We start from the raw sequence: 25,815 nt of genomic DNA, 5'->3' as shown, positions 1-25,815 counted from the left end.
AAAAGACTTTACACACGTTGCACTTGAAGAATATGTGACAAAAGTTTGCAAGGAGCACTTGGCAAAACAGTTGAAGGAATTGTTTGAGACCCGCAGTGGATAAGATATCGTACCCACCAGACCTACATAATGATCATATGACCATAATGACCATGAAAGACTCAAGACAAAATGATAGGCTTACTGGAGCACAAAAGGATGAAGGACTGCCAACAAATGCTGCTAAGCAGAGACCTTTTCACTGTATAGCCCAGCCAAAATTACCCCAGGGAAGAAGCCCCTGGAAGGAGTTGTAGGACGGAAATGTTAGCAGACCTTTATGAAGTAGCTGCCTGTAAGGGCCCGAATTCAGGCATCAGAGTCGAATTCAGATAATCTTGTAAAAGCCACGCTAGTTGTAGCTGCAGGATTAATTTAAAAATAATTTCAAAAGGCAAAAAAAAAAAAAAAGACTTAAAATTTTTCTACCTACTATCCCATGTCTTAACTTTTTCTTTGAGATTATATCTAGCACATGCACAAGAGACAATGTGTCATTTTAATAGGTCTGTTGCCCATATCATGTCCTTGTAAGCAATAATTCTCATGGTAACACTGTCTTCTTGATCAAAACAGGGAACTAATTCTTTCTAAGAATGATCATATTCTGTTTGAAAAATAACACGTGGAATGAGACTGAGAGAATGATCCTGTGTCTGAAACTATCTTGTTAGTACATAACACATGCAGGATATCTGAATATTTTCTGACTTGCCAGTTCATGCATTAAGTCGTTTAAAATGCCACAATTTGGCTGAGACATTCTCTCTACCAACCTGGATTTGTTCTTCTCTTTAATTGTCAGTTGGCTAAAAAGCTATGGAATATTAAACTGAATTCTCTCATGCAATTGGAGCCCAAACTGTTACTATTTTCCAACTTAACAGTCTATCTGAGTGTCATTACAAATTTTTATACATTAATTGTATTTCTTTTGTGCACCAAGAGTTGAAGATATTTATGTTGATAAGAAATGAATTTTGATGGTGTTAATCTTTATCAGCATGAAGTTGATGAATAAGAGTGAGGTAATACCTTTTCATCTGTCAGCCATCTAGCCACTTCACATGTACTTTTGAGCGCAGATAAGCTGTAAGGCACTGTGTTTGGATCTGAGGGGTTTATAATGCGCAGTTCAAAGGGAGCTTGGATTTATCATCTTGAAGGTGAGGTAAAGCATTTTACAAATTATACAGTTCAGTGTGGAGTTTGGCCAGTGCCACTGGAGAAGGAAAAGCCAAGCACTATGACACTCAAAGAAAGAAAATTCTTCTGGCTGGGAGGAGGTGACGTGGGACATGGGAGCTGGGCTTGTGCAAGGGAAGGGCAAATGGTATTTAAGAAGAGGGCAGAAAAGGGCAGAGGTAAAAAGAGGGATGTGTAAGGGAGAGCACATGAAAAGAAAAGAACCTAAAGAATCTGGTAGGATCCATGAACTCAGAAGCAACGTGATAAAGTGGTTGCTCTGAGACAAAGCCATGGGTGGAGGGCTCAGAGTGTGAAGGCAATGCAAGATTTTCTAGGTGTAAGATCCAGGAAAGAGACTGGGTAAAGTGAGGTCGTGTTGGACTTTAATTGAAGGTTCTTTTGAAGACTCATTAGAAAGGACTTTGTTTTTCTTAAGGACTAAGCAGGAGCCTAGAGCCTGTGAAGGTCCAGTCTGCGCAGGCATGAAGCCCCCTGTGCCCCAGATGGGATCAGTTATGTATCACAGAGAGTCTCAGCAGGAAACAGAGGACACCCCAAGCTGGGTAATTGAGGGGAGTTAATAAAGGCACTATTTACACAGATGTGAGCAAGGTGTAGGAAAATCATCATAGTACTCTGGGGCCAGGAACCGTGGGGAGGCATAACATGCCTCTGTGTGAAGAGGAAAGGGGAGAGAACAGTTAGGACCCAGAGGGAAACCTGTATGGAGAACACTGACTGACAGGAGCTGTGGCTTTGGGCATAGGACACAGTCAACCTACAGTGACCAAGCAGAGGGGATGTTGGGAATAAATAACCCACTTCACTTTGCTCCCTCCCTCTTATCTTCTGCCTTTGTCCCTAGTGGTCAATTGTAACTGAAAGCCAGAGATAAGGGAGACTGGAACACACTGGAGAGGCAACTCTTCTTAAAGGGGCAGAAGAAGCAAGAAAGCTTCCTGGAGCAAATGTGTCTGAGCTAAACTCTGAAGAACAAATAACAGTGATGAAGGTGAAGAGAGAAGAGGTATATTGAAAAAACAAAGACAAAAACAAACAAACAAAAAAATAGGCAAAAGGCCAAGGCTTAGAGAAGGGCTGTGCAATGCCTTCTAGGAACTAACTCATTCTATGTGATCGGAGCCTGGTGGGACTTGGAGGGACAGAGATGGTGTGAAAATCAAGGCGAGACCAATCGGAAGGATCCTTGGACATTGTGCAAAGTAGAATCTAAGGCTTTGTAATGCAACATGATGAAAAATAATAATTTCTGTAGTCACACAACTCCTTTTTATCTCAAGAGCACTAGAGTTCAATGATTCAAGGTCTCCATCCTGTTTTAAGGTTGCTTGCAATTCTGAACGTGTCTTTAGCCATTTATAACTTATTTAAACAGTATGCTGAATGCCATGCTTACTCACCACTATAGTAGACCACCCAGGGCTATTCCATAAACTTTCTCTGGGACAGGCCTATAGTTTACGGGGTAAGGGCAGTGACTCTGGAGCCAGAGCTCAGCAGAAGTCCAGAATCTGCTACTAAACACCAGACGGGTCTAATGCAAGTTACTTCACTGAGCTTCAGCTTTATCCTCTCTAGAGTTGTCTTGCTTAACAACAGGGCCACCATGGACGGCTGTGCAGGTTGTTCACTGCACAGGAGCATGCAGCCAAGGTGGTGAGGAGAGGCTGAAATTCAGCTTGTCCTTTGCTTTTCAAGCCATACACCCCCAAGTGGATTTCATCCACCGTAAATAAAGTGCCATTAAGGTTAACAGTGGCCTTGCTTAACCAAATGCCTGGTATATTATAAGGGATCAATAAATAGTAGCTACTATCATCGTGATCATGATATCATCATCATCAACAACATAAAAGGATCATCATCATCCTTCTATTGTGATGATCAACAGATGGTTTTTATAAATACCATACCCTAATGGCTTCAGGATAAAACCCGCCTCCCTCCCTCAAATCAAGACTGAGTGAAACCTACAAGAAGGTGTTAGCAAAGGAGAGAATTCAAATGAGACAGGAAACACTTTTAAGATTCAAGGTCTGAAGTTAAGGTTTGATAGGCAATTCAAAGAGTCCTAAAAGGGAGGTGAACTCTTCTGCTTTTGTGTAACTAATTCATTTACTCGCCAGGACTGCCATTTTCAAGCCAATCCAGCATGGATTGGGCTGCACTGGGAGTGTTTTCCACATCATCTGCGGTTGCTCCCTTTTCTTACAAACTTCTTGCTTGTTCTTATGACAGTGGATGGTAACCTCCATATAACTACTATCCACATTGCATAGCGACTTCCATCTAGATTTGGAAATCCCTTATACTGTGTGCTTTTTTGGTTTCTATAACTTTTGTCTTGAAAGCATTGCCCCATGCATGAAAAACCCATAATTGGACTGTCATGAATTTCATTTGCGATATTTGAATTCTTAGATATTATTTCCTGATCATTAATGATAAATACCTTCAAAAGAAGGCATATTCTGGAAGAAAAAAATATAAATCTCAAATACTTAGTTTTTAAATACAAACAGAGAAAAAGTATTTTTTAAAAAATTTCCCTTGAAATTACTGCTTCTGGGAATTACAACTCCTATATAGTCAGTCCGTGGAGAATTTCTTTGTATGCATAGAAAGTCTCAGATTTACTGGAATTCCCTTCCATGGTTTTACTGATTTTTTGTATTGCATGCCAGTTCTAATAAAGCCAATTCTAATTATAGAGGAAATGCTTAAGGAGGGATAGAAGCATTAAATGAGGAGGTCATAGAAGCCACATTTAGTAAACCAAGTGTCTGTGGTTTTAGAAATCACTAAGGATCATAACAAATGTCATGTTTCTAATGGGTATCTAGGCAGTGTTTTAGGGTGCCATATTTCTTTATCAGTAGTGAATGAATGAGGATGCATCATCCAGCATAGATTTTGTAACATTCTACAAGATGCTGTGGGGTTCAGAATAGGACAGACAAACTCAATTTGACAGCAGCCCTCTGAGGACACTTTCACATGTAACTGGATGGCTTCCTTCCTCAATAACTTTATACCTATCAAAATGCAGTGTACTAAAACAAGCAAACATGGGGCGCCTGGGTGGCTCAGTCTGTTGAGCATCTCCTTTCCGTTCGGGCTGTGATCCCAGAGTTCTGGGATCGGGCCCCACAATGGGCTCTCTGCTCAGCGGGGAGTCTGCTTCTCCACCTGTCCCTCACCCAATCGTGCTCTCTCCCTCTCTCTCAAATAAGTAAGTAAATAAATAAATAAAATCTTTTTTAATAAAACAAAGCAAAACAAAAAACGTAGTATGCTTTTTAGTCTCTCCGTCTGTCACTGAAATGTTGATCTAAAGAAGCCTCAGAACTACTATTTTATAAGCTTATAGAACAATGTTTTCCTCACTGTATTCTGAGGGCCACCTACGTTGGAGTTACTTGCTGGTTTGTTAAACTGCATATTCCAACGTACTGTCCAAACCTATTGAATCATAATTTTGGGGTGGGGTGAGGGACCTTACATTTTTGTAGCTGGAGAACTTCTAGGAAATGAAAGCAGCCTCATGGCAGATGAAAGTAATAGGTCACGTAATACACTAAATAGTTAAACTGCAAAACCAATAATGGGAAGAAAATTGTTATGGCCTTTCCATGAAATTGAAAAATAGGATAGCAGTATAAGGTAATATGCATGTCCTTGGCTTAAATCAGTAGAGTTATAGAAAAAATGCTTGGAATCAATTTTCATGGAATTTGGCTTATTGTATCATCAGTGAAACAAAAATTCTAAAGCCTCTTGCTAAGAAGGTAATCTGTTCAATAGTTTTGTGCAGCAAGCATGATCACCTTGGTGCCTTTATGGACAGCTAACAGTGAAGCCTGGCCCAGACTTAACCAGTATGACTGATAGGGACCAATGGGGAAAGATCAGGAGAGTGGAAGCGAATGAAGACAATTGCTCAATTTTAGGATGGAACTTTGAATGAGAAAGGGTTCCACACACATTTCTTATGTTGGGTCTACACTGCCATTCCATGAATTTGATCTCATGGATAGGTCTTGCTGGGAAAACTGGCCATAGGATTTAGACAGTTGTAAATGTTGAGTGCTTTCCCACACTGCCTGTGTACCGTAGAGCTGCTTTCCTCGTGCAGGGAAAGAGAGAGCTGACATACCTACTTGTCAGCTTGTTTGGGTTGTGCAAGTCGAGCACATCCTAGCCATTGACCCAGCTCCCTGTACATTCTTGGTATATTAGAACAACCTAAGGTGTTGTCTACAATGGTTCTGTAGAATGATTTAACACAGTTCCATCTGTTGTGGTTCAAACCTTTTGGCAATAAACAGAAGTCTTACAATATCTGCATTGGAAGCTATAACATGTACACATGTATGCCATCATGCTCTGTGTGTGATATATAGATGTGTGTGTGTGTGTGTGTATGCATATATATATATATATATATAACTTTCTGTTAAATAAAATGATTTCCCATATTACTTTTGAAAAGAACTTATTTAAGAAGATGCTATCTATTCAAAGAATACATTTGGCACAAAAATTACACTGGAAATGTTATCATATGAATACCTTTGTCTCTTAAAATGAATCACTGTGAATTCATTAATTTGTTTTTTGTCACCATTTGCCAGAGAAAAATTTTACTAAAAATTTTCTGAGATGATACAAACTCTGGACGTTCACTTATTTGGTAAATATTTACTGAGCACTGTGTGCTAGGGGCTGATGATGGCTGGATGAGGAGAGCTCCCTTCATAGAATTTACTATTTGCCAGAGGAAATAGACATTAATAAAACAACTACATATAAAAAACAAAACAAAACAAGACAGCAGGTGTAACAATTCTCATGAGAAGAAGTCTGAAGGGCTTTGAGGACCTGAGAGGCCACAGAAGGCTTCCCTGTGGCAGTGAATTTGAATTGTAATGGGAAGGCTAAGATCTCTATTAACCAGATGAGGAGGGGAGAAAGGGCACTCCATACAAAAGCCCAGAAGCAGGAAGGAGTATGGCGTGTATGAGAAACTGAAAGAAGATCCTTCTAGTCCGAGCAGACAGAGAATAGATGACATATGGGACAAGATGAGGCTGCAGAGGACGAGAGAGACCATTGCATGTGAGGCTGTGAGGGGCGTATTATAGAGTCTGGTCTTTAAGCTAAGAGCTGTGCGAAGCTGTTGTAAGGTTTCACGCAGGGGGGTGGAACCATCAGAGTTGCGCTTTGACGAGACCATTCTGGCTGCAGCATGGGAGGCCAATGGAAGCGTCCAGAGTAGCTTAGTTAGGAGGCTATGTCTGTTATTTTACGTAAGAGGTGATAGTGCCTTGCTCTATGTGATGGAGAGAAGCAGGCAGAGTTGAGAGCCATTGAGAAGGTCAAACCCACAGTGCAGGGTGAGGGACAGGGTGGAGGTAGGGAGAGGGCAGCGGGTCTCTGACTAGTGCTGTGGAATGACTGTTGTTATACTTACCCATATAGAGAATGCTGGAAGAGAACAGCCTTTTTCAGGGGCAAAGGTGGGACCACCATGAGTTTAATTTAAATGAAACGAGTATGAGATGCATTTGAAGCAGGCAAGTAGGCGATAGAAGGTGTAAATCCAGAGGCGGGAGGAGAGGCCAGCAGTGCAGACACACATCTGGGAGTGGTCTCAGAGAAGCGGCTGCCGAAGCTGCAGACCCCAGGAAGGCTCACCGCGGAGACAGTGTACGGTGAGGAGGACAGGGCTCTCTGCCATGAATATCTGGATGGAGGAAGGCGGCCCGGAAAGGGGGCTGAGTAGGAATATCTGGTGAGTAGGAGGGAAACCAGAGTGCTGCATCACACAGCTGAGGGGAGAGAATGTTGGAAGGAGGAGGAAGGGGTCAGCAGAACTGAGTGCAGCTCAAAGTCAGTAATGCAAGGACTGAGGCACACATAGTGCATGAGAGAGTGGCCTGAACCTGGCTGACTCCAAATCTGGTTAGATTCGAAGGGGTTGGGCCAGGAGGAGAAAGTGGTAAGGGAATGCAGAGAGAGCACTGACACCTTTTAGTCTTAGAGGAGGTGAGAGGTGGGGAAGTACGTGGAGGAAAAGGAGAAGGTAAGCCACAGTGCATGTATAGAAGTCAGTGGGAGTCATCTGGACCTGGACTCTGTTTGTTGGGAGTTTTTTGATTACTGCAATTCCCTTCCCAGGGGAATTCTACCAAACATTTAAAGAAGAATTAGTACCTATTCTTCTGAAGCTGTTTCAAAAAATAGAAACAGAAGGAAAACTTCCAAACTCCTTTTATGAGGCCAGCATTACCTTGATCCTAAAACCAGACAAAGACCCCACCAAAAGGGAGAATTACAGACCAATATCCCTGAGGAACATGGATGCAAAAATCCTCACCAAGATCCTGGCCAATAGGATCCAACAGTACATTAAAAAGATTGTTCACCACAACCAAGTGGAATTTATTCCTGGGCTGCAAGGGTGGTTCAACATTTGCAAATCAATCAATGTGATAAACCACATTAATAAAAGAAAGGACAAGAACCATATGATCCTCTCAATTAATGCAGAAAAAGCACTTGAGAAAACACAGCATCCTTCTTGGATTAAAACTCTCCACAGTGTAGGGATAGAGGGTACCTATCTCAATTTCATAAAATTCATCTATGAAAAGCCCTCAGGGAATATCGTTCTCAATGGGGAAAAACAGAGCTTTTCCCCTAAGGTCAGGAACACGACAGGATGCCTAATCTCACTATTATTGTTTAACATAGTACTAGAAGTCCTAGCCTCAGCAATAAGACAACAAAAAGAAATAAAAGGCGTTCAAGTTGGCAAAGAGGAAGTCAAACTCCCACGCTTCGCAGATGACATGATATTTTATGTGGAAAAGCCAAAAGACTCCACCCCAAAATTGCTAGAACTCATACAGAAATTCAGCAGTGTGGTAGGATATAAACTCAATGCACAGAAATCAGGTTGCATTTCTATACACTAACAATGAGACAAAAGAAAGAGAAATTAAGGAATCAATCCCATTTAGTATTGCACCAAAAACCATAAGATATCTAGGAATAAGCCTAACCAAAGAGGTAAAGGATCTGTACTCTGAAAACTACAGACCACTTATGAAAGAAATTGAGGAAGACACAAAGAAATGGAAAAACATTCCATGCTCATGGGTTAGAAGAATAAATATTGTGAAAATGTCTATGCTGCCCAGAGCAATCTACATATTCAATGTAATCCCTATCAACATTTTTCACAGAGTTGGAACAAATAGTCCTAAAACACGTATGCAACCAGAAAAGACCGCAAATAGCCATAGGAATGTTGAAAAAGAAAACCAAAGCTGGTAGCATCACAATTCCAGGCTTCAAGTTCTATTACAAAGCTATAATCATCAAGATAATATGTTACTAGCACAAAAACAGACACATAGATCAATGGAAAAGAATAGAGAACCCAGAAATGGACCCCCAACTTTATGGTCAACTAATTTTCAACAAAGCAAGAAAGAATATCCAACAGGAAAAGGACAGTCTCTTCAACAAATGGTGTTGGTAAAATTGGACAGCCACATGTAGAGAATAAAACTGGACCATTTCCTTATACCATACAAAGATAAACTCAAAATGGATGAAAGACCTAAATGTGAGGTAGGAATCCATCAAAACCCTAGAAGAGAACACAGGCAGCAACCTTTTCGACCTCAGCTGCAGCAACTTATTGCTGGACACATGCTCCAAAGGCAAGGGAAACAAAAGAAAAAAAGGACTCAAGACTTCATCAAGATAAAAAGCTTTTGCACAGCAAAGGAAACAGCTGACAAAACCAAAACACAACCTACAGAATGGGAGAAGCTTTTTAGAAATGTCTTAGCAGATAAAGGGTTAGTACCCAAGATCTCTAAAGAACTTATCAAACTCAACACCTAAAAAGCAAAAAATCCAGTCAAGAAATGGGCAGAAGACATGAACAGACATTTCTCCAAAGACATACAAATGGCTAACAGACACACAAAAAAATACTCACCATCCCTCAGCATCAGGGAAATAGAAATCAAAACCACAATGAAATACCACCTCACACCAGTCAGAACGACTGAAATTAAGCTAGAAAACAACAGATGTTGGTGAGGTTGCAGAGAAAGGGGAGCCCTCCTACACTGTTGGTGGAAGTGTAAGCTGGTATAGCCACTCTAGAAAACAGTATGGAGATTCCTCAAGAAGTCAAAAATAGAGCTCCCCTATGACTCAGATATTGCACTATGAGGTATTTACCCAAAGGATACAAATGTGATTTGAAGGGTCACCTGCACCCCAATGTTTATAGCAGCAATGTCCACAATAGCCAAACTATGGAAACAGCCCAGATGTCCATCGACAGATGAATAGATAAAGAAGAAGTGGTACACACACACACACACACAGGAATATTACTCAGCCATCAGAAAGGACGAAATCTTACCATTTACAATGAAGTGGATGGAATTGGAGGGTATTATGCTAAGCCAAATAAGCCAATCAGAGAAAGACAATATCACATAGTTTTACCCATATGTGGAATTTAAGAAACAAAACAGGATCATAGGGGAAGTGAGGGAAAAATGAAATAAGACAAGATCAGAGAGGGAGGCAAAGCATAAGAGACTCTTAACTCTAAGAAACAAATAGGGTTGCTTGAGGGGAGGTGGGTAGGGGGATGGGGTAACTGGGTGATGGGCATTAAGGAGGGCATGTGATGTAATGAGCACTGGGTGTTACATGCAACGGATGAATAACTGAACTCTACATTTGAAACGAATGATACACTATATGTTAACTAATTGAGTTTAAATAAAACAAGTTTTTAAAAAAGCCAATGGGAGGATTCAGTTGGGAGGAAGAAACAGAATAGGTAAGAAAGTGTAATGTATAGGAGAAGGTGGGAAGGATGAGATCCTACACAAAATATTACCACCCTCTTGAGTATTTGATGACTTTATTCTCTGTGGCTGCTAAAAGCACCTGCATGTCATTTATATAGGTGAGTTTGTGGCTGAAAAACAAATTTCTTTCCTAATGTGTTTATATAGGTAAATAAAAAGTTAGGGTTATTCTGACAGGTGATGACTAGAGTTCTTTTGAAATATATTAAGTGCTTTGGGGCGTCTGGGTGGTTCAGTCAGTTAAGCGTCTGCCTTCGGCTCAGGTCAGGATCCCCGGGTCCTGGGATCCGCCCCGCATCGGTCTCCCTGCTCAACGGGGAGTCTGCTCCTCCCTCTCCCTCTGCCTGCCTCTCCCCCTGTTTGTGCTCTTTCTCTCTATCAAATAAATAAAATCTTAAAAAAAAAAAGAAATAAGTGCTTTATTTAGGAGCTACATAAAAATTCTTTAAATCAATGTTATCTTAAGCCGGTGTAGTGATAAGAGATTAGTTTACTCGCTCTAGTCTGCCTTTTGAAGGCAGGCTTCTCCTCCCCCATAGATTGGCTGGATTCAAAGGATTCTCCAAGTGGAAAAGGACACATTTCCTTGCACGATGATTTATTTGTGGAGAACCACGGGTTGACTAATGCTTGGCTGCCAGTATAAGCCTATCAGACAGTTTTATCCTATTTCAAGATAAGATTGTTGACCCAATATGAAAAGGCAGAAGGATTAGGAAAATGATGGGACACGAAGAATAGAAATTAACCCCTGAAGGGCGCTAATCTTAGGTTATTTCCCATTGAGGCTCACGTGTTACTAGCAAGTTTACTATGGACTCTGTGTGTATTGAAGCCTTTTAGTAAAATATTAGAATTGGGTAGGTTAAAATCCTGTCACGGCAACATTTTCTTCTTATAAACATTAATTTTTCAAAAGTTGCTACTTTAAGGTTTCAGTTCAGTGTTTATTTAATTTTGAGAAAGTATTAGATTTTAAAGTTATATTTTAAAACAAAGCCTGTATTTTCCATAGTCATCCTATCACTTACATTATCTGCGAATTACTCAATAGTCCACCCATATGCCAAATACTTGTTGAACACTACTGTATGCTGGGTACTGGGTAGGGCATACAAGGATGAATAAGCCATAGCTCCTCTCCTCTCATTCAATGTCTAGTGGGGGAGATTGATAATGACATGCTGTGTCCATTGCAGAAGTGTGGGCAGAGAACAGAAAGAACAGAGGAGAGAACTTTATTATCCGGGGGTGGTGGTGCGTTAGTGTATACCGTTGTGTGTGCCCACATGCAAGCATGTGTGTGTTGTGAGAGAGAGGTGTGAGTGTGTGCGAAGGTTTAAAAAAGAGAGGCATGCCCATGCCAGAAAGGCATAAAACAGGAAAATGGGAAGAAGGGGATAAGGAAAATGATTTCAGGATAACGATTTATCTGAGTCAATATGAGTGTCTTTGTTTTGTCATTAATAGAAAGTATCTTTGCACAACAAGCTGGGGTTCAATTTTACGTAGGAAAGGCATGCTCAGTAGTCACGAACAGTATATAGTAAGAACACAAGCACCACACCGCCTTTGGAGCTCTAACAACACTGAGCACGTAAGACCATGTTCTAACACAGGTAGCAGGAGGGAAGGCCTCACGTGACAGACCTAGCCACCACATAAATCCAACATGGGGTTTTCTTTTTGTCACCTCCAAAATACTGTGAAAGTTGACAATGAAATTCAATGGAAAAGTTTCAGATTAATGGATTCACAAAGCTATTTGCGGCCTCTGGCTTGGGTCCTCGGAGGCCTTTAGCCCATTCTCACATTGGCGTCTGGGGTGGAGAATTATCCAACCCACACTGAAGGTGTCCAGCAAAGGAAAGCCACAACTGCCATTACCAGTTAGCTAGCAGTGTGTGAAAATAATCTTACAAGAGGCCTTTCTTTACTTGGTATCATTTTGAAACTGTCTCTATCTGCCCGTGTGATCAAACGGATAGCATGCGTTTCTAGCATAAATATTTGAAATCCAGTTCTAAAGAGGAATCCTGATAGACGGTCTTCTGAAAAAAAAAGCTTTCATTTTCTTTCATAGGCTAAGGAGACCTCCTAGGGACAAGCACATTCAACAACTAAATAGCTGGTGACTAAGAGTGTAATCACACGGGAGCGTGCTCCAATTTACAGAGGAGGACACCGGGGCCAAAACTGAGATGGCTCTAAGTTATTTTTTGTAGGGTGTAAGAACAAAGGCATCCCATGTGTCTCAAGAAAGAAGAAAGTCACGACCTAGTTCTTCCTCTTCCTTCTGACAAATGTGATGGAACAAAGAGCCAGATGTGTTCCAGGACAGTCAAGCTGACTCACTGTTACTGCTAACAGGCACTCGCAGTTCCAACCCATGAGGGCAACTGATAAAGGGGATTTGCTAGGTTTTCCAGAAGGAAGTTCTGTTCTGTTCTACTCACTTGCTCAATTTCTATTGTCTCATTCATGTGGAGTAATGGGATTGGCAATAAACACCACCAGGCAAATCTCAGAGGATTCTTGAGTTATTTCAGTGATTTGCTAATTCTCTACTCTGTACTTTTATAAAATGATTATCGGAAACTGAATCAGCAGTTGGAGGGATTGGAAATAGCTTTCACTGCAACCATTTCCCTCATGTAATCATTTCCCACACACGATCACACCAAAGCCCCTGTTCTTTAAGGGCAATAGGTCAGCAGGGAGGTAGATATTGTAACATTGTGGAATAATTGGTCTTGGAATTTCAAATAGTCCATGTCCTTAGCTTGGATTTGCCCAAGAGGTGGAAATTTCAGGTTCAGCAACTAATCTGCATTAAATCTTGTTTCGACCCCTTGGTAGTTATGTGACCTTGGGGAAATTACTTAACCTCTTTGTGTTTTAGTCTCCTTCTCTGTAAAATGGAGTCAATAATAATGAGAAAAGTGCTTAGCTTATAGTTAGCATGATAAATTTATAATTTTATAAATTATAAATTTTATATAAAATTTATAAATTTTATAATTACAATTCAATTATAATACTTTTAGAACCTTTAGACTATTCTAGCATTCATTTTCCTCTGAGTTCATCTGTACCTAACTGGATTCAAAGTGTATTTTACTGACTACTAGATATTAAATGCCTGTGAATTTCTGTATGTTGATAGGGGTGTTAGTGGGTGATAAGACTTGGTCTGAAGCAGGGAATGTACTTAAGTGACTGTGTAATGCTGTCAATTTCTGAACAAGTCCCATAGTTTAGGGTATACACTGTTAAGAAAGATTTATATTTTAGGGTGCCTTTCCTGATGTCTAATTGAAATTTTTCTAAAAGCCTCATGTTTTATTCCTCATTCATGGAGATGTCGAAGCATCTTTTATTTTACATTGGAACAATGAATACTTGACAGCAATTGTTGTATCATTTGTCAGTACTTAAAAAAAAACACACCCAAATCCATTTTTTAAAATTTCTTTTGTCTTAGACTTCAATCCTACTTCTTTAAGCCCCTCTTTTCTGAGGCTAAACCCTGGGAGGGGCATCTGGATCCTGTGGGGGCACTGATTAAAACCCGGAATGGTAACAAGACTCAGGCACAGTATGTCCGGTGCTAAGTTAGGGAAGTCGGCCATTTGTTTTATATATAGTGACTTCTCTCAAGGTGGAAAGAAGCACCAACCTCCATTTACCAGATTCATGATGCACTGGGTCGGGTATAGTGATATATTTGATTCGATTAACACATAATCACAGTCTTGAAACATCTTACTTTAAGATTTGAGGCGTATTTGATTTTGCCATTCCCCAATATTATTCATTCATTCACTCACTCAGCAAGTATCCATCGCCTGCTATAAACATACAAGGGTGTGTGCTAGACTTTTCCATATATGCCGTCTGACCCTAACTGGATTACGAATCCTTTCAGAGCAGAGATATTGCACCTTACTCATATTATCCCAAGCCTCAGCCTGTAGAAGACATTCAACCAATGCAACAAACATACTTTATGTAAATGAACAGTGGGACGCAGGTACGACGCTTGCTGTGCATAACCAAATAATAAAATAGTTATTCTTATTTATTTCTCAATCATATTTAAATTCAAAATTTAAGAACATGAATGCAGACACGGTCTCCATGAATAATATGTGTCAGCAGTATTATGTTAGACTTTTCACTTACATGAAATCTACAATCTATACGGTTATATAAAAACAAGATGAGGGGCGCCTGGGTGGCACGGCGGTTAAGCGTCTGCCTTCGGCTCAGGGCGTGATCCCGGCGTTATGGGATCGAGCCCCACATCAGGCTCCTCCGCTATGAGCCTGCTTCTTCCTCTCCCACTCCCCCTGCTGTGTTCCCTCTCTCTCTCTGGCTGTCTCTATCTCTGTCAAATAAATTAAATAAAATCTTTAAAAAAAAAAAAAAACAAGTTTAAAAAAAAAACAAAAAAAACAAGATGAGATCAACAACCTACATAAATTTTTCAGGGAGTCAAGAGTTTGTGGTGAAAAGAATAGTTTAAAATAGGATTTCTTGCAGACTTGCATCCCCTTTCATGTAGCAAAAGGAAATGAGCAAAGAAATCTAAGCACACTGAAGGCTTCAGGGCCAAGCATTTTGATTCAATATGTTCTGCTATAAAATTTTTGGCCTTGTTTGAGTCTTTATTGCTGTATGTTCTCAGTCTATATTTAACTGTGAGAAACACAAGTAAGAAAGAGTAAATTGCAAAATGTTCTTTTCAAGTGTATGGCAGCGAATTTGAGAAAACATGTATTAAAGGAACACTTTGTGTTTTTAACTCCCAGCCCTTTTTCTGAGGCCTCCATTGGCCAGAAACGATGAAATATTTATTGAACTAAGGACTCAGCTGACTTGGAATGAGAATTCTTAAGGGTCTCTCAGAGCCCCCTAAGATAAGTGCCTTACTTCTCCATGCTCTCCAATAAAGTTTCTTTCACGCTCTGTCTTTTTCAGCAGTGAAATAAGGTCTAATTAAGACAGTTTTATAATGGAGACTTTCAACCCCAATTCCTTATTTCCTCAAATTAACTTTTTAAAATTGGGGTGTTCACTCTGGCATCCGCTCAACGTGGACTGTAATCAGCCAACAATCTGCCTCACAGAGGCTGTCCTCCTTCACTGCCAGTGTCCTCCAGCCACACCTTTTCCGTGGGGTAATACATTTTCATTGGTGCCTCTCTGTGAGTCCCCCTCAGCTCCATCTGGCCAAACAAACACACCTTTTTTTTTCCCCATTCAGCTTTACCTTCTTGGCAGTTAGCAAGAGAATAGACTTGCCACAAGGGGTAATCTTTAAGAGGCCCCCAAATCCTAACAGGAAAGGAACAGGTGTGGGGGTGTCATCTGCGGCTATCTGAAGAATGGCTCACCTACAAAGTGGCTTTGTGCTCAACAGGGTTTGAACACTGTTCTCTTGGTTGAAACTGCAGTTCCTGAGCAGGGTCTGTGTTGAGAACTCTGGGTCCTCTCAGAAGGCAAATGAGTGATGAAATATTCCATTTGCAAAGACAGCATAACTTTCTGAAGACAGACTCATCAATCGAATTCCACTGGTCAGATTGGGACAAGTGTAACGAGGCGGCAGAGTGGTGGGATGGTTACGAGAATGGGCCCTGGAGTCAGTTGGGTTCAAATCCTGCTGCTGTTAATTTATTACCTGTGTGACCTCAGTTAATCAAATTGCTCTGTGCCTCAGTTTCCCCATCACTAAAATGGAGATAATATTAGTATCAACCTGATAAGATCATTGTAAGGGTTAATGAGCTATATCTCATATGTTTAGCATAGGGTGTGGCCCATATTCACTAATAATTATTATTTTTAGGCAAGGTCAGTAGACCAAACTCCTTGGGCAGCAGAAAGGGAGGGAGAGGGCGAATAACAGCTATGAGGGAACTCTTCAAATAATTCCTCACTGTTTAAATGTTTCACTTTTTACGTAGTGCCGCCATGGAGCAGGAGTGTGCAGGATGACCACGAGATGACAGGGCTTGTGCGTGCGTTCACTCTTCAGTGTGGTCTCCTTCCTTTGGGGCTTTTGAGAGCATGCTTGTCTTTCTCTAAGCCTCAGGGTCATCTGGGGTAGGGAAGGTGTTGCTTCTCTGGCTCATTTCTGGTTTATGTTTCTCTCCCTCTCCACCTCTTCCCTTTCTCTCAGTCCCACTTTGGTGAGACACCTTTCTCAGCACGAGGCAGAGGTGATCCGGCACCCCCCTGTGCATTACTACAACCCAGGATGAAGGGCGAAGGCCAGCTAGAACGGCAGGGCTCATAGGTCCCTGTGAATCCCAGGGGCGCGAGGGATTCTGGGCAGCAAGCGGAAGGGAGGGAGGGCTCTCTCACCGGAAGCTTTCTCAGGATTGTTGCACATGAAGCATTGCCACGCTCCTGCTGCTTCGCTGAAGCCAAAGACGTCAAAGAATCTCACTTCCTCCAGATGGAGCTGTACCTGGTCCAGATCCTGTTCCAGGAACACAAAGCACAAAGAACTCATAGGCTGATGTGGGACTGAAAGAAGGGAGACAGGAGCAGGGTGGCCGGTGCTCTGACGCAGAGCTCAGGACAAGGAGGGAGCGGTGAGAAGACCTCTCTTGGCCCATCCTGCATGAGAGCAGCCACCTCAAACCCTTCCAAGGGAGTTCTCTTAAATATGGAAGGCAGTGAGCATGGGCCCCAGGGTTGGACACCAGCACCCCGGGTGAGGCCTGACGTGGCCCAGCATTTTCTTGCATCTAATGGCAGCTCTGGAATTTCTAAAAAGGGGGGGCAGCCACGTGGCAGTGTGGTTAAAGGAATGTTGCAGGGGAGATTGTCTTTTATTCACACTTGGCATAAAATTGAGAATCGACTATCCATATCAAAAACTTATTTTTATTAGGTTGGTTTTGCAGGGGGCTGATGGGAAATATGCGGGAGAGGGCTTAATCCCTCAGCTCTCGGCTCTGGCACTGTGTTAGCTCTACCTTTTATCTTAAAAGTATCTGCAAATCTTGCCTTATATTCTATGATATGGCTGGATTGGTTTTAATGGAAAATAATGTCTTAAATTACTTATCAGTAAATTAATTAATTTCCTCCCTCCCAATAGCTGAGTTGAATTGATGGACCAAGAAGACCATCTCTGTCTTGTGTGCCCTGTGGCATCGTGCCAATGTGTTCCTGTTTAAGAAGCAGAGGAGAGAGGTTCCATTACACTGGAAATGGATGGAAGACGATTAGCCTAACCAAATTAAACAGCTCTACCGTCCTCCTGAGGCTTTCCTGTTATGTAAATGACTTATGGCCTCTCTTACAGGGTGGTCAGAGCCGCACTCTTAAAAGCGCGCTTTCCTACGAGGGATTTAATGTCTTTGCCAGGTAGCCTTCCACGTGCCCGGCTGACTGACGTGTTTGTCCTCTGTTGAGTTGTGACTTTTTTCCCCTTCCTCTGGTCCACACACTCTGATCCTCTACGCAGAGTAACAGCACTTAGTAAGCCCAAGAGCCCAGGGATGGAGGCACTGTCTGTGTGCCACTGACGATGGATCTAAAATAGAGAATGGGCAAGTGGTTCCCTTGTTCCTACTCCAAAGTTCCTGTTTCCCAGCTCTGCATTTCTTGACAGAGGTGAGAAACACGCCAAACTCTAAGCTCCTTGAGAGAATAAACATCTACGTTGTTCGCAGTTGTAGCCCCAGAATCTAGTCCAACATCAGGAATGGATTAATGGCATCGGCTTGCAAGCCCAGTGCAAAGTTTTCCAATGAACTATATGAAAGTATTATGAACATTTAAAGGGGATTCTTTTAAGAGAACATTTACACTCACTGGAACATAAACACAATGAAGGCAGGGATTTTCTCTGTTAGATCGGCTGCTGTGATCTCAGCACTAAAAATGCCTATCACATAAGTAAGCATTAAGTAAATATTTGTGGAATAATGAAAGGCTTAAACTGGGACTAGAAATAAATACTTTTCAGCACTCTTTATTAAGACAATTACGGCTTGTGTTCTGAGATTGGACAGGCTCAACATGCTGAATACGACGTTTTGAGTTGCTAACATTTAATACCACTTTTTTTTTAAAGCATGTTCCCAAGATAAGACTGAAGAAGCACCTGGGAGTTTTGCAGGTTTCAAAGGATGAAATCTATATTAAAATGTATGGGGGAAAAGCAGATGTTCATAAATATCGGTTTCAAAACTGCTAAGTCTCTGAAGTCCACGCCTGGTCATTGGCATGCTGATCACTTCTCTCTTTCTCACACAACTAAGGATCAATTTTTCATTCACCACAAACACTGCTAACAAACAAAGTACTTAAAATAATACGTAAGGGTTCCTTTATTTTTCCTGTTCTGAGACCAGAAATGTCCCAGGTTGTTGCCTATAATCCACATTTGTCTTGGCAAAAAGTTTCTTGAAAAGTTTAGGACAGATGGCAAGCTACATCCCGGTATTCAAGCTCTGAAGTCAAAAGCAGGCTTACTTCTTCAGAGGATTTAGGTGTTGTGCAAAGGGAACTGACTGAAGAAGCTGAATGGTAATTCTATAAACAGTTGAAATCAGCAGTAACAGTCAAATTTGAATACAGACAGGTGAAACGCATGCAGCTCTAAATGTTGTTGGAAGATCAAAACAAAATCAATCACAAGATAAGCAAACAAAACCCATCAACTAGTCACACCTAATTTTTGGAATTTTGGTTTCCTGTTTGTGCTTGAGGTCATTATTTCTCTTTCCTACTTATCTTCTTTACCCTTCTGGGTCCTATAGCTTCCCAGGCCTTGCCCAAGATTGCTTATATGGCTTTTTTTTTTTTTTCTTTAGTGCAAGAGAACTAAAATTGATTTGTTTAGAGAACTACAAGCTTCTTTTAAAACAATAGACTCCAGGAGAATAATAAAAAGCATCCATATCTAAGTACAGTCCCTCTCTGAGTACTTTAGTTCAATGAGATTATGGCAGACAGACCCTAGGGTGACACCCCAATAATTCCCATCTCCTGGTATTCATCTGCTCATCTAATCCCTTTCCCTTGAGTGTAGGAGAGACCTGTGACATGCTTCTGAGAAAATGGCCCAAATGGTAAGATATCAATCCCATGTTTACGTTATTATGTATACACACACACACACCACATACACACTACTCACATATACATACACACCACACACACACACACACACACACACACACCTATCTTGTTAGCAGATGCATAGGGAGATTTTCCTGCTGGCCTTGAAGAAGCAAGCTGCCATGTTGTAAAGTCCGCATGGAGAGTTACACATGGCAGGTAACTGTGGGTGGCTTCTAGGACCCTTCAACCAATACCCGGTATGAGTTCCAGGTCTTTAGTCCTACCACCCCAAATCAATGATATCTGCCAACAACCTAAGCACTTTTGGAAGCAGACCCTTCCCATTCAAACCTCCAAATGAGACCACAGCCCAACCAATATCTTGATTTTGCAGCCTTGGGAGACCTTGAGCAGAAGACCCAGCTAAATCACAGACTCCTGACCCAAGGAAACTGAGATAACAGATGTTGTTTTAAGCTGCTAGGTTTTGGTAATTTGTTATGCAGCACTAGGACTCAATACTGACTTGTGCCATGAAGAAGGGAAGTGACAGATACCCTATTGGCCAATTCTTAATGAAAATGATGATTCTACTTAGAAGAGTCACATTGTTCTGAGAACACTCCAAATCGGGCCTCAATAAAACCAGAAGAACATAAAGAGAAAGATACATAAGCATAGTAAGAATATACTGAAAAAGATTTTCCTGATAAACACCATCTAATTTAAAAGGGATAGAAACCCCTGGAGGAAAAATGATTTTTTAAGCAGCTGATTAAATGAATGTTTCTCCAGTTTTGTTTTGTTTTTAATCATTAATGGGAGTAGGAATTTTCAGAACTATATAAAAAGTCTCTTGCAAAGCCTCTTAGGGGAAAAATAAGCCAGATAGCATGGAAAGATGAGAGGATATTTACAACATTATTTTGATGACAGTGACAGCATGAGTCAATGCTATGGATTCCGTAAAAGAGCAAAGTGGCCTCTGGATCTTATAAAGTGGTTGATGTACTGTGAGAGGGTACGGGGAAGCAATTTTCCAGAAATCAGTGAAAGCATACATCTGGAAGAACTTTGGGTTCTGGTACATTTAAATTCTGTTTAAAGCTATTTTTGCACAGATATAAAACATAGGATTGCCTCATGTGCTCTGTTGCCTATGGTTAATAGGATCAACTCTAGGCACATACTTCAAGTATGTTTCAAGAATGTAAACAAGAGGTTTTTTCTTTTTTAATGATCTCCAATATTTTCACATAATAAGAGGGCTTTATGTCTTTATGGTTATTTCTAGTGCACAAATTCCAACTCTATGGAGTCCAGGGTGTGCAATAAACTTATTGAAGGAAAAAAATTAATGAAGCATCCTAATACCATTTATCTCTATATTATTTATAATGTCCTACATTGTGCAAGCATAGTGTCTTTTGAGAAACATACTCCATGCTGAATAAACTAGCAAAACAAACTCTAAAGAATATTTATGCTATAATTTAATTTTTAAATTTATTTCAACTTCTGAAATTTGTAAGTTAATTTTTGTAAGTAAATCCTTGTAAGTAAATTCTTGAATTTAACTTCTAGCAATTAGTATTTATAGCACCTAGTGTCAGGAAGCAAGCCTAAATGGTGGGAGGAGACACCATCCTATATTCCAGGATGTGAGACAGTAATGCACTGGGTCCATAGTAGTCCTCACAGAGAAAAGCTGGAATACATCTTTGTGTTTAGTTGTGGTCATTATTAAGCATTTTCTGGTGTGACTCTTTTGGCTATCAACTGGATTAAAGCCCTTCGGCAAGAAGACTAATTTACTTATTATTTTGTAGCTTCTGAAAATACTAAGTATAGCACTTTGCCCATAAGAGATGTTCAATGAATCTTTTTAAATTTTTGCTAATTGAGACATACAGATTTTTATCTGTAATTTATATTAAGAGTAGCATTTAGGTTTGTTTTGTTTTGTTTTGAAGTAGGCTCCATGCCCAGTGTAGAGCCCAATATGGGGTTTGAACTCATGACTCTGAGATTAAGACCTGAGCTGAAATTAAGAATTGGATGCTAAATGGACTGAGCCACCTAGACATGCTGGCATTTAGGTTTTTAATTTTCACATCAATTATGCCCACTAAGCCCATTCAGAACATTTTCATTTTTAAAAAATATACCTACATTTCTATGTGTGCTATAGGAATTCATTTTATTTAATTTTATAAAACAAGTTTCTAGAATAAAATGTTAGAATTGAAGAATGCTTGTCTAAATCCTTTAATATGGGTTGACTGCTTGTTCTCAGCTTTTCCAAATCACCAGTTCTCGGGAGGTGATAGCATCTGGAATCCCAGGGAAACTTGTTAGAAACATCAAATACAGGTTCCATCCCTGGAAGCCTAACCCAATCAGTCTGTGTTTGTGCCCAGGAATTTGCATTTCTAAACAAATCCCCAGGTTATGCTGATGTGCAATGATTGGCAATTAATCCCACATCCTTGGAAACAGATGAGGGTGACTGCTTTGTTTCCATTAATTGGTATTTGAGGAATTTTTCAATTCTCATGTGCATATGTTCATACTTCTGCACAATTGCTTGGTTTCAAATGACAAAATATACAATCTGGTTGCAAGCACAAAAATTCCATTCTTGAAGATCAGAGACATTATTACTCTAAATTGTGCAACTTGGAAGGAAGAGAAGAGGTGTGAAAATTGAAGTTGTTGGGGCTCATCTGAAAGTTGGCAGAAGGCTGGGATGTGTGGGGAAAGGGTGGGCAACAGGTGGGAGACAGACTCTGAGCAGAGGCAGTGAGGGGTGCCGCCCCAGAGGCTCGCACAATGTGATCCAGTGTTCAGTGTGGATGTCATGCATGAGCTCTGTTCCACTGTCTCTCCTTTTCCTATCCCAGATTAATAAGTGAACTCTAGGTACACACGAGTAGTTGAGGTCAGTGTGGCCAGCTTCTTACTGTCACTATAGATCACGAAATAAACTTGACTTTCTTCCTATCCTTTGAGTCCCATGTGTTGGGAAGAACTGAATTGCTTCTTGGCAAGTCATGGCGATTCTAACCATGGGTCCGGCTCCAAGTGGTTGGAAGAAAGCATGTTTGATTCATTTCACAGAGAAATTCTGACCTCTTTCATGTAAGAACCAACAAATATGATAGAATATTTGATTTGATTCAAAAAGTCAAGTTTTCACACTTGCCTAAGGATCATGAAAACATAATGTGATTATACAATGTTGGCAGTAAACATTACAAGTGTTTAAATAAAGCAGTTTATACCAAAGCTAATGTAAGCGTATGGGTTGAGTGGAAAATAAAGGTGGAAAATTGGGTGAAGCTTTATAAATGTTTGATAAACCCATAATGACTTTGTTTTTGTTTTTTTAAAAGATTTTATGTATTTATTTGAGAGAGAGAGAGAGCACAAGCAGGCAGAGAGGCAGAGGGAGAGGGAGAAGCAGACTCCCCGCTGAGCAGGGAGCAGAACTGGGAGCTCAAACCCAGGAGCCTGAGATCATGACCTGAGCTGAAGGCAGACGCCTAACTGACTGTGCCACCCAGGCTTCCCTCGATGATTTTCTTTGTGAACCAAATTTCTTCTAAAATTGAGCCCACTAAAGCCAGCAAAGTAGTTTTAATCAGCGCGGAAGTAAGGGCAAAAGATCACCCGTATTCAAAACGTCAAGAAAATTTGACACGTCTACAGTGGTGGCAGCAGTAAAATGTAACCACGGGAACTGTTGGCGTGACAGCCAGCGTTCACATGGGATCTCCTTTCATATTGGAAAGCAAAGAATTGCAGTGTTTTTTTTCCTCTAACTGATGGTTGTCACCTGCATATAACAACTATATATTGAGGACCTCGCACCACCGTGTCCAGTAGTCCCCCCTTATCTGTGGTTCCACTCTCCACAGCCGCAGGTCCCCACCGTCAACCCCAGTCCGGAAGGAGACAATCCCCCTTCTGATGTATCATCAGAGGTCAGTCGCAGCCCGATGCTGCTCCGTCACACCGTGCGTGTCCTTCACCTCCCTTCGTCTCATTGCTAGGGGTGTCAGCGTCTCACATCATCATCAGAACGGTGAGTACAGTATGATAAGATATTCTGAGACTTCATTCACGTAAGTTTTATTATAGTACATTATATTATTCTATTTCATGATTAGTTATTACTATCTCTGTGCCTAAAGGTATGTATGTATAGGGAAAAACCATAGTCTATATTTGGTTCAGTGCTACCCATGGTTTCAGGCATCCACTGGGGGTCTTGGAACGTGTCCCTGAGGATGAAGCAGGGTGGGGAACTGCTCTACTACCACCTGGTACTAGACCACAGAGGGTGCTGATAGGAAACATGCTCAACGAAGGGGCTTTCTTTTTCTCCTTTGGAAATCAATTAGTGAGATAACCACACTCTTCAGCCACATAGGTTATTTTGTTGGGGGTCCTTCTCTTATTTTTCTGCAGTTATCCCTGATCCCACTCTCATTCCCAGACACTCCTCCTACCTCCCCCTCATGTAAGTTCTCATTCTTTTGGGTTTGATCTATTTCTTTGAACGTGTCTGGAGTTTTGAAAAATACGGAGCAATGTTTAGTGTATTTTTCGTTTGCATAAATGATGTTCGGCCATGGACCACGTTCTATTCCTCACCTGTGTCTGAAGCTCCGCATGTGGACTTGTGCGTGCAGCGTGTGGCCATCTCTGCTACGAAGTGATTTCAGAGTGGACATCTGCCCCCCCGCACCTTTTACTCAGCCCCCCAAGTCCCCATCTGTGCACTCACGTGAATACGCAGCAATGAATATCTTCATACATGTCCCCTGCGGATGTGAGTAAGAATTTTTCTAGAATGATCATTCAGAAGTGGAATCGCTGGATCAAAAAGTGTGTTTAAGACTGAAGAGAAAGTATTTTTTTATGTTTCTGCAAAGGCTTTCTGAACAAATTTTGCTAAAACTTGGGACTTGGGCTAAAAGAACAAGCTTGAGAAGTTAATTTACGACTAATTAGAAAGTAAGAGACCATCTAGAGAGATTTATCTTCCCAGAAGTATGTGTTTGCATCTCAAGGTGGGGATGAGACCCAGGATTTGGAGATATCTTTAAGCTGTCAGGCTGGAGACACTAGTCTTATCCTTCCCTTGGAGAGATTTATTTATATCTCACAAGGTAGAAGAAACCAGAATCCTTCCCAAGGACCAAAAGTTTTTCTCCCCTTCTCTCAGATGAGTGGGGGTGCTGGCCCTCCTCTGTATAAATATCCAGATCCATATTCTCCGTCACACCGCGTGTGTCCTTGTATGTGTAGGATGACACCGGTCTCTCATTGTATGTCCCGGGGTTAATAAGTGAGGCAAAGGGGAGTTGGTGAGGTTATTTGCTGTAAGTCATCTGCTGTGCTCCAGAAATCTTGTTTGCACAAGGCATTAAAAATTTAACATTATGCATATCCCTACCTTCACTAAGTTCTATTAAATTGTTTCCTGAATGATCCAATTTACCTTCCCACCAGCACAGTATGAAGAATTCCTTTTCTGCATCACAATGGGAGGCCTTTCTGGGTTCTGAAATTTCTAGAAGGATTACTAACAGTCCTTTCCTATATCTGAACTAGGCCATGTTTTTGGTGACCACAGTCATATTGGTCTGATTGCATTGGGGGTTGGCAGTAGTCTCCAGTGACTCCTTAAACCACTGCTTCTTAAACCAGGGGGAAAATCAACCACATTTCTGTGGCAAGCATTGCATTTTTCTTCATCTTTATTGCCTTTTGCTATCATAAGAAGCATTCCAGGTTCTGGGAATCAGACCACCCTTTTTAGGTACAATTATTTTAATACCCTAGTACATATCAACATTTGGCCATGGTCTAGTTTTATTTAAGAACTATCATTTTGTTGGTGTGTTTACTACTTGGAGCGGTTACAAAGGGATAAAACTGACTCTGCCATGGATGTATGGAGAGGGCATTGCTCCCCATGATGTGAGAATTTCAAATGTCTCCACTAAGTTATTCAAAGGGCAGAGCCTAGCATTAAGCACTGATGAAGTAATAAGAGATCAAGGCAGATGTGATGTTGAATTATCCCTCATAGAGAAATGGATAAAGTAAACTTGGGTCTATTTACACAATGGAAAACTTTATAGATACTAAAATGAATGAGCTAGCTCCACATGTATGAACAGACAGATATATTATTTAATGGTAAGCAGACAAAGGATATTGCAAAAGATATGTGCAATATGATAACACATATAAAAGTTTAAAACAACAGTACAAAAATATCCACGGAAATAATACACACCAACCTCAAGATCTTTCTTTTTGTCAAGGGGAATATTTGAAGTAAATATGGAAGAAATGTAAACATCTCTTCTTTCTTTTTTTTTTTTTTAAGATTATTTATTTATTTATTTGACAGAGAGAGAGAGACAGCCAGCGAGAGAGGGAACACAGGCAGGGGGAGTGGGAGAGGAAAGCAGGTTCACAGCGGAGGAGCCTGATGTGGGGCTCGATCCCATAACGCCGGGATCACGCCCTGAGCTGAAGGCAGACG

General features: G+C 40.9%; 1 protein-coding gene across 3 annotated transcripts in view; it reads right to left on the bottom strand.

Moving 5' to 3' along the window:
• Positions 1–25,815, bottom strand: part of VEPH1 (ventricular zone expressed PH domain containing 1) — a 242,030-nt gene that overhangs the window by 11,255 nt on the left and 204,960 nt on the right. For all 3 annotated transcript variants that reach the window (XM_034663904.1, XM_034663910.1, XM_034663895.1), the window contains exon 12: positions 16,533–16,650. In XM_034663904.1, coding sequence (XP_034519795.1) covers positions 16,533–16,650 — 118 coding nt within the window. The remainder of the gene's footprint in view (positions 1–16,532; positions 16,651–25,815) is intronic.

Source organism: Ailuropoda melanoleuca, chromosome 1, assembly GCF_002007445.2.
Source record: "Ailuropoda melanoleuca isolate Jingjing chromosome 1, ASM200744v2, whole genome shotgun sequence".
Lineage (NCBI taxonomy): Eukaryota > Metazoa > Chordata > Mammalia > Carnivora > Ursidae > Ailuropoda > Ailuropoda melanoleuca.
The sequence above is the reverse complement of the archived record's forward strand: the minus strand, read 5'-3'. Positions and strand labels throughout refer to the sequence as shown.